At 48.4% G+C, this 8,819-nt stretch overlaps 1 protein-coding gene across 1 annotated transcript; it reads right to left on the reverse strand.

The window, feature by feature from the left end:
- Positions 1-1,065: 1,065 nt before the first annotated feature.
- nell3 (NELL (neural EGFL like) family member 3) lies at positions 1,066-7,274 on the reverse strand (the record flags this gene model as incomplete). Its single annotated transcript, XM_079754601.1, has 5 exons — positions 7,175-7,274; positions 6,280-6,961; positions 3,731-4,299; positions 2,837-2,903; positions 1,066-2,660 (listed from the first exon to the last, which is right to left on the reverse strand). The coding sequence occupies exons 2-5, from the start codon at positions 6,935-6,937 to the stop codon at positions 1,066-1,068; spliced, it is 2,889 nt and encodes a 962-aa protein (XP_079610727.1). The 5' UTR covers positions 6,938-6,961; positions 7,175-7,274.
- Positions 7,275-8,819: the final 1,545 nt, after the last annotated feature.

Below are 8,819 nucleotides of genomic sequence, written 5' to 3' on the forward strand. Positions count from 1 at the left end.
TCCCAGCCCCCAATAGCAAAACAAAAGCAATACATATGACAGGCTGATGAAGTTTGGCAAAATATAAGCCAACCACTTCCCAGCCGAGACCCTGAAACGCTTCATTATGTCTAATTGTCTGGCCGACAGGACAAACACACACACTCAGTGTGCGTGTGTGTTAATGAGGACATGCTTGGCCAGTCTTTCTGATGGCTAACAGCCAAGCGTTTGTGAATGTAGACAATCAAAAAGCCATTTTGAATTTCCATCAGTGTATTATTGAATACTCTTCACTTTATTGTGTCCTCCAGTATACAATATGATGTATTAAATGTATGTGTTGGAGAAAACTTACCTCATGTTTGGTAATGACAAGCAACATATCATGATATTTTAGGAAAAGCCCTTTATTCAAAATGTCAAATAAGTTAGAAAAATAACAAACAAGTAATACAGATTATTAAGCAGAAATCAAATGGAATCGTGCTCTACTACATAATCTCTGTCTATAACAGTTTTATGTAAGATTTTATTGGAAGCTCTGTAAGGCTTAATAACATAAGTATTCAATACATGTTTATTTAAAGTATGTGCAGGCATAGAAATATGTTATATCAGATGGAATGAATCATACATGCAGGAAAAGACACATGCACACACACTCAAACACACACACACACACACACACACGCACACACACACACACACACACACACACACACACACACACACTATCACACACAAACACACACAGTTTGCAACATACTTAACGTCGGATTGGTCACTTCTCAACCAGCCAAAGTACTTTCTAGCAAGGAAGTACTTCCTGATTATATATATATATATATACATATATATATGCTACACAAAATAATAGATAAAATCACAAAACACTGATATATCATATTTATGCAAAATAATTTCTGAGGAATAGAAACAGCTGCTTGACTTTGGTATTTTTTGAATCTGCTCTGCAAATCAAGACCAAATCCATGCATGATCCTTCATCAGTACAACATATTTCCCCCGTGACAGGGAAGACATCCATATTTGGGATCACTGATCACGGACCGGGATCACTGATCACAGGGCGACCCAGAGAATGGAAATGTTTGTCCCGCCCTGGTTAGTGATCTGGTTCACGCGCCCACGGACGCAGTCCAAGGTGACGTAGATGGCTGTGCCGTTCTGGACCTCGAAAGAGGTCCTCAGCCCTAAGCTGGCCCACTCGCTCCCATCAGGCATGTGTCCGGACACCTGCTGGGCCACAGGACCCGCCTTGGCCTGACTGCTACCTCCACCTCCACTCCCACCACCGCCCACCCGGTGCAGAGAGAGCTTGACCACGTTACAGGAGTGGATGAGCTTCAGGTTGAGCGCCACGTTGGCCGTGCCTTGCTCGCGGAACACAAAGTTCTTCCGGCTGTTGGGTTCCCCGGCGGTGGACAGGTGGATCTGCCGGCTGTCGGGGCTGACCTGCTGGAAGAAGAGCGGTTTGTTCCGCACGGCGCCGGAAGGCAGGCCCGTCGGGGACACGGTGGCGGTGAGCGCCGACGACACGGCTGCCGGGATCCACACCAGGCTCAGCACGCTGATGCCGCTGCTGTCGCCAAAGTAGCGCACGTTGCATTGCGCCGGCGTGCTCACCTCGAAGGTCAACGTGTCCTCGGCGTCCACACGCACCGCGCCTGACAGTGTGACGGACGTGTCGCGGTAGTTGACGCCCGCCTTGAACGCCCGCATTACCTCCTGGGCGCTGCCGTTGTGGTTGGTGTAGGCCACCACGGAGAAGCCCTCGCGGACGCACGTGTGGCCCATGGCGTACAGAGCCTGCTGCAGGACGAACTTGACCACGCCGCTCTCCGTGAAGCGCACGCCCCGGCTGTCGTGGGTCAGGCCCACCATGTAGGCGTCCGAGACGGACACGGTGCGGAACGTCGGCCGGTAGCTGGTCTGGTAGTGCGCTGACACGGTGGTCTGCGCCGTCATAGCCACGGAGCCGGTGTCGTGCGACAGCCAAAAAAGGCTGAAGGGGTGTCCGTGGAGGTCGTAGGCGTGCAGGTCCTTGGTCTGGTTGCAGTGCTGGTTGGGGCTCTTCAGCACCAGGCTCAGGGTGTGGTTGGGCTCCACCTCCACTGCGCCGCTCAGGCTCACGCTCTGGAAGTACTTCCCGTCGGGCTGCTCGATGCGAACGCCGCTCAGGTCCCACCGGCCGTCCTCCTCCTCCTGGCTGCCGTTGAGCCGCATGCCCAGCTGCAGGAAGTTGCGGCAGCTGTGCTTCAGGGCAAAGTTGTGGTCCAGCCATAGGAGGCCGTGCTGTTGCAATCTGAGCCGGCCACCCTGCATGGAGAGCAGCCCGCCGGGGTCTCCGCTGCCGAGGATGTTGAGCTGCAGGCCCGGGAAGATGGAGCCAAAGTAGGAGGAGGAGCGGGAGAAGGACCTGGCTTGGGGAACCTGGACGTTGCCCCCCCAGGCCTGGGACAGACGGACTGGCTCGGTGGACAGCAGGGGCCCCGTGCAGACGGTATCACTGACCGCGGTGCAGGGCGCCGAAGCCTGCTGCCCGTCACAGTCGAAGCAGGCCTGGCACTCCTGGAGCTCCTGGTTGTAGAAGTATTCGAGGCCGCACACGCCCGTCTCCGCCTCGCGCTCGGAGATACCCAGGCACCGGAAGCCTCCTGTTGGGAGACATACAGACGTACAGCATGGAACCTCAATGAATTTATTTGGAGAAAAGCAGTTTGTCTTAACATTCAAACTGTATACAATTCCACACATTTGGGAAAAAACTACTTTGTATTAATGTTCACTTTTGTTTCAATGTTGTGAAAACCTGTGACAATTGTAAACTGACCTGGGGTGTTGAGACACTTCACCCGCTCCCCACAGATGCTTGGTAACTCCAGGCATTCATCTCGGTCCTGTAATTCAGACACACCAATGAGTCCATATAGTCCTTATTTCATTTTCACACATGTTCTAACAAACTCTTAGAGCTGTTAATAAATGCACAAGTTTTCTCCTTGATGTATGAAAGTCAACTCATGGATGGTACAGATATTTTATGATGTTGACGGATTGTCCTTCTCTGTGAGACCAAAAGTCTGTTTCCCATTGAGGGTTACAAAACCAAGAGTTCAAAGGTCCAAGAACGACCCAACATGAGCTCAACTTTTAATGGCAGGCTTGGGTTGCAATACTGCAGTAGTTTTGTAACGCTTTTGGACCTGTAACCCCATTTTTGGATCCGACCCAAAATTTACTTGCTTCCCCCCTACATTGTTTTAACTCTCAACAACATTGCACCACAATAAGTAGTAGAAGGTCCCTTGTGGGTACAAATACCTTTGCAGTCCGTCTGTTCGTACGAAGCCTTTACAGGGCCTCTTAAGACATAAGAAATAATGATATCCATTTAAGTTTACGTAATATGTCAGCAATCTCCCAATATTCAAATATTAAATTAAATTGGGGTTCCGACCCCGAGATTGGGAAACACTGCATAATTGTTTCACAACTCTTTAAGGACTTTCACCATCAACACCACCACCTCATCATATTAAGCCCAGCACACAGAGCATGAATTTCACCTCTTATTTGTAGCGTAACCCAAAAAAGAAACCGAAGCATAGTGTGATAATAAAGCGGCAAATGTTTCGGGCTTCTATTTTGGACGCTTCAATTCCAAAACATTATCCGTCTGACGCAGCCCTGTTCTGTTAGACCTCTAGCAGGGGTGGGTTGTTACCTGGCACATGCGGTCAGTGTTGGGTGAACACTGGGAGATGAGGAAAAAGCCCGGTGGACACATGGTGCACCTCTCACAGCGGGGGGGCTCCTTCTGGAAGTCACAGAACTCCTCGCCGCTGCAGGACGTCGTGCAGCCAAACAGCGGCTGGGGGAAGTGGGCCTCGCCCAGGACGTCCACCACTTCCACCACCTTGGAGTCCGCGTCCATCTTGTGCACGGCGTAGGACTTCTGCAGCTGGCTGCGCGCCTGGCTCTGCAGCCCTGCTAGGTGGCTCTGGAAGTAGCTCTGCAGCTCCCCCTGCAGGCCCTGGAAGGACACCTGCTTGACGGTGTCAGAGAGCATGCCGTACTGGGCCTTCACCGTGTCCATCTGCTCGTACATGCGCCGCTGCTCGGCCAGGATGTCCCGCTGCTGGGAGAGCAGCGCCTCCTGCTGGTCCACCAGCTTCTGCTGCAGGTCCCTGATCACCACCTGCTGCGCTCGCAGGGCCTCCACCAGACTCTCCTGACCCTTGGACAGCTGCAGGTGGAGGATGAGGGCATCTTCGGATGGAACCTCGTTCTCCCCTGGAGGGCAGTGGATGGAAGGGGTTGTTGCGGTGAGCTTTTTGGCCCCCGTTTTTAGATCTGAAAGTTCTAAATTCGAGGGTGTCCATAAATCCAAGCAGAAAGGTTCTGGGTTGAATCCCGATGTATAGCCTTCATGAAGGTATCCTTGGGAAGACACCCTATTCCCTACCTTAGTGACCTGTCGCTGTGTTGTTTTACCCCTGCCTGCTCCTTGATGACCTGTTTCTGTACTGTCTAACCCCTGCCTGCTCCTTGATGACCTGTCTCTGTACTGTCTAACCCCTGCCATTTCTGTAATGAAGGAATGAAGGTATCCTTGGGCAAGACATTAGTGACCTATCTCTGTGTTCACCTAGAGTCTGCACAGCCATCCAGTCCCTTACGCCCACCATTGTATGTTGTACATCCTGGCACTTAATGTACGCGATTGTTAGTACTTGCACTTGGTTCTATGAACATCTTTACTGTACCAAGGCGATATATTGTTATGACAAATGTGCTTTGTAAGTCGCTTTGGATAAAAGCGTCTGCTAAATGTCCTAAATGTAAAATGTTAATGTAATGAGCTTGTCTCTGTATTGTCTAACCCCTACCTGCCCTTAATGACCTGTCTTTGTGCTCTCTAACCCCCACCTCATCCTTGATGACCAGTCTCTGTACCGTCGAACCCCTACCATTTCCGTAATGAACTTGTCTCTGTACTGTCTAACCCATACCTGCTCCTTTAGGACCTGTTTCTGTAGTTTGTATTCCCAAACTGTTCCTTTATTACCTGTAAATGTACTGTCTAACACCTATCTACTCCTTTATGAGTGGTTGGTCAAAATGCTAGCTGCTCCTAAATTACCTGTATCTGTACCCTTTAGCCCCTACCCAGGCTTCAGTGACGTGTCTCTGTACTGCCTAACCTACCTGATCCTTAATGGCCTATCTCTGTACTTTCCTACCCCTATCTGCTCCTAAATCTCCTGTCTCTGTACTGTCCAAACCCCTACATGCTCCATAATGACCTGTATCTGAATCCACCGTTGATTTGAATATATGAATCTGCTAAATTAGCAAATTTGTTTTTATTAAGGTTCAAACATAGTTTAAGGAACCCACAGCTGGATTCCTACAGAGACCCGGTTGGCTTCACTTAAAACAGAAAGCATTTGGTGCTTGTAAGGAGATGAAAACCTGCTGCCTCATCATCATCGTTTATACATTTAAAACCCACAGGACACACAGGATGAATAAGATGATGCATTCATGTACAACCACAATTCCCTCTAGAAGGACTGGAAAAAAAACAGGCAAACATCTTTATAAGGGTCCTTGTTTTGAATTTCGAGTATTTAGTTTCTCTGAAGCGGGATGCGATCACAAACCATAAGTTCCTTTTGTGCTGAAAAGCATCAATACAGGATGCTTTGTACTACTCCATTAAACTGTATAAGGTCATTCAGACGTCATGCTACGGTTAGCAGATCCCCCCCAGAGACAAAAGCCAGTAAGTCATAGCCTCTTGTAAATTTTGGCTGACATACGTGACAGAGTGTGAAACAAGGCAGCCTTTTTACCTTTTTTTTATACTTGTTTTATCAGTAAAAAATGATCTTTATCAAATTTTGAGGTTACTTACATCCACAATACATAAAAAAGGGCGTACGCATGTGCCATTCAGAGTAGCATTTCAGTTAAAATGGAATCGTTTTACTGCTACCAAAGCATACCGGCATTATTATTATTATTAGTATCGCTATTATTGGTTTTATTATTAGTGATATTAAGAGTAATAGAAGTATTACTATTATTGGTGTTATTATCATTACTAATAGTAGTATTAGTTGGTATTAGCATTGTTGGAATTGGTATTAGTTAATAGCAGTTTTCATATGAGTATTAGGCCTATAATTGGTGTTATTAATAATTAATAATAATAATTAAGTATAAGTAGTAGTATGATTAGGCTATTCATATTAACATTATTTTCACCTGGTTTGATGTCACATGTGAGCTGGACTCCCAGTGGGGCACCCCCAAGCTCTGAGGAAGGATATCCAAACTCGGGCATCTCTCCCATGAACTGCGCGGCTCTGTCTCTCAGGTGGACCGGCTGGCCCTCCTCGAAGCCGGCCAGGCACGCGTCCCCAACGCAGGGCTTGGGTCGCGGCTGGAGGCGGATCCGGAGCGGCAGTTTGCACTCAATCCCCCGACAGTCCCGCGTCTCGTTCACGGTGAAAAGGTGTCGTTGTGGAGGAGCAGGAGGAAGAGGACCGCAGCTTCCATCGAGGCATCCCGACGGGAACGCTTCCGCCCCCGCTCTAGTCCGCGCGCCTCCGCCGTCCCGTCCACGAGGGGGCTGTATAGCCGCGAAACCCTCCGCCACAGCGGCTCTTGGGGAGCTCACGAAGGCGTGCTGCGAACTGGAGACTGCGTGTGCTGCCGCGCGTCCCGTGTTTGCGGGATTGTAGTGTACATGCCTCCGGGGTCTGGAGGAGCGACCCCCGGGGCAGTGCTCCCCGACGCACGGCCTCGGGTCTCCGGTTTCGCCGCCGTGGCACTGCGTCCCCTGGCACGGCTCTGCGGCACCGCGCACCATCAGGGGTGAGCAGCATAACGCCAGCATCACCGATAGTCTGGACAATTCCATTCTTCCCTCCTGCCTCGGTTCTCCCTGAAGTAAAAGAGTTAAATACACATCGAAGTGTAAATTTATTTGGGGTAAAGGTTCAATATTTCCATATAACAACAAAAACAAAACGACAATAAACGTGGACGAACAGTTACTACGTTCAGTCTATGTCTCCCAAACAACCACATCATCCGCCACTTCATCTGAAGAAAAGTTTGCTAAAGTATTCAAAGTCATTGATCGAGGTTTATTTACCTTCCAGCAGAATTCAGAGCGCTCGTCCTTTCTGAGCGTTAGCGAGGAATAAAAACCAAAACATCACTCCCTGCGTCCTGCGCGTCTCAGCCGCTCTGAGGGCTTCACCAGAATGTCAGGATTCGGCATTCCAAAGACTTAATTAGCATCAGGTTTCCCCGGCCACGAATTAACCCTTCGCCCTCTGAGCATTCCCAAACCCCCCCCGCTCTCTTTATCTCTCTCTCTCTCTCTCTCTCTCTCTCTCTCTCTCTCTCTCTCTCTCTCTCTCTCTCTCTCTCCCTGTCTAGGTCTTTCTCCCAACCTCTCTCTGTCTCCCTCTCTCTCTGTCTCCCTCTGTCTGTCTGTCTCCTTCTGTCTCTTGCTCTCTTCCCCTTTCTCTTTTTTCATTAAATTAATCAATTGCTCCTGTCTATCTCCCGAGCCATTTACACTGTGCCGGGGTTAGGGGTTTGGTTCCCTGTGTTGCTTAACTGGTAGAGCAAAGCATCAACACCGCCAGGGTTAGGAGTTCGATTCCCACTGGGGGGGCACAAATGCTTAGAATGTATGCAGTCATATATTGTAGGACAATTTGGCTGCATTCACCAAATTAAATCTCTTATAGTTATTGTTACATAGCAAAAAGTATATTTATACATTTGTAATATTAATTAAATGCCACCAAAGGGGATAATGTTTTGGTATAGGCCTAATAATCCATTACAATTTTTTCCCAAGTGGAATTCTATCTATCGAACGTTCAGAGTGACAAAGTTTAAAACCGAGAGACTATGACATCTTTAATGGCTTGACATCTTGTTCCTGTATTGCTTGGTGCCATGTGTCTGAGGACCTGCTGTCACCAGTGATTCTGAAGACATTTCTGCTCTTTGTCAGAGGAGCGTATCCTGAAAGGACATACAGCTAGACGTACTCTATAGCAGTGTCTAGTTCTTCTGGCTCTTCCCAAACCACAGCAGACCTCATCTCTTACCGAGGGATCCACCGGCATCCAATAAAAACCTGTTTGTTGAAGAGAAGCCGTTGGAACTATCAGGGATGGGTTCCACCAGCCGAGCAAAATTCCGTCGAAGACAGCCAAAGGCAGACAACGACCATCAAAGGCCGACAAAGAGGATACTTTTGTTGACAGAGAACCGGTGGAAATCAGCATTAGACGATTTCCACACATTCACTTCCACCAAAGCCTCCTCTTTGTCGGTAAGGTTCGAACTCTTTACCCTTCTCGTCAAGAACATTTGGTTACTTTCAAGACATAACAAGTCGGGAAATCCCGGGAGAATGGTTCCAATTCAATTGTCAGGAAGGATGACGATTCATTACTCTTTTTTGAAACCCTTCACCCACTTCTATCTTGTCGTGTCTTTAATACAACCAAACGTTCCGGATGAGAAGGTCTGAACCAGAGCGAGTGGTTTGGATTAAACAAGAGATGCCAGAGAGTATTTCAGTTGATGTCTTGGCAACAGCGTTGTTTTGTGACTGTTTCAACGCAGGCCAAGCGTTTTCAGACTCAGTGTAATTAAACAAAGTAATTCCATTACCTTGTCGTAATTTCTAAAAACAAAGACATGGAAGTGGAAAACTTCAGATTGATTTAGAGTCAATTTCTGTCCTTCATGTTCGCCCTTCGACATTCATC

This window comes from Pollachius pollachius, assembly GCF_949987615.1.
Source record: "Pollachius pollachius genome assembly, chromosome: 17".
Lineage (NCBI taxonomy): Eukaryota > Metazoa > Chordata > Actinopteri > Gadiformes > Gadidae > Pollachius > Pollachius pollachius.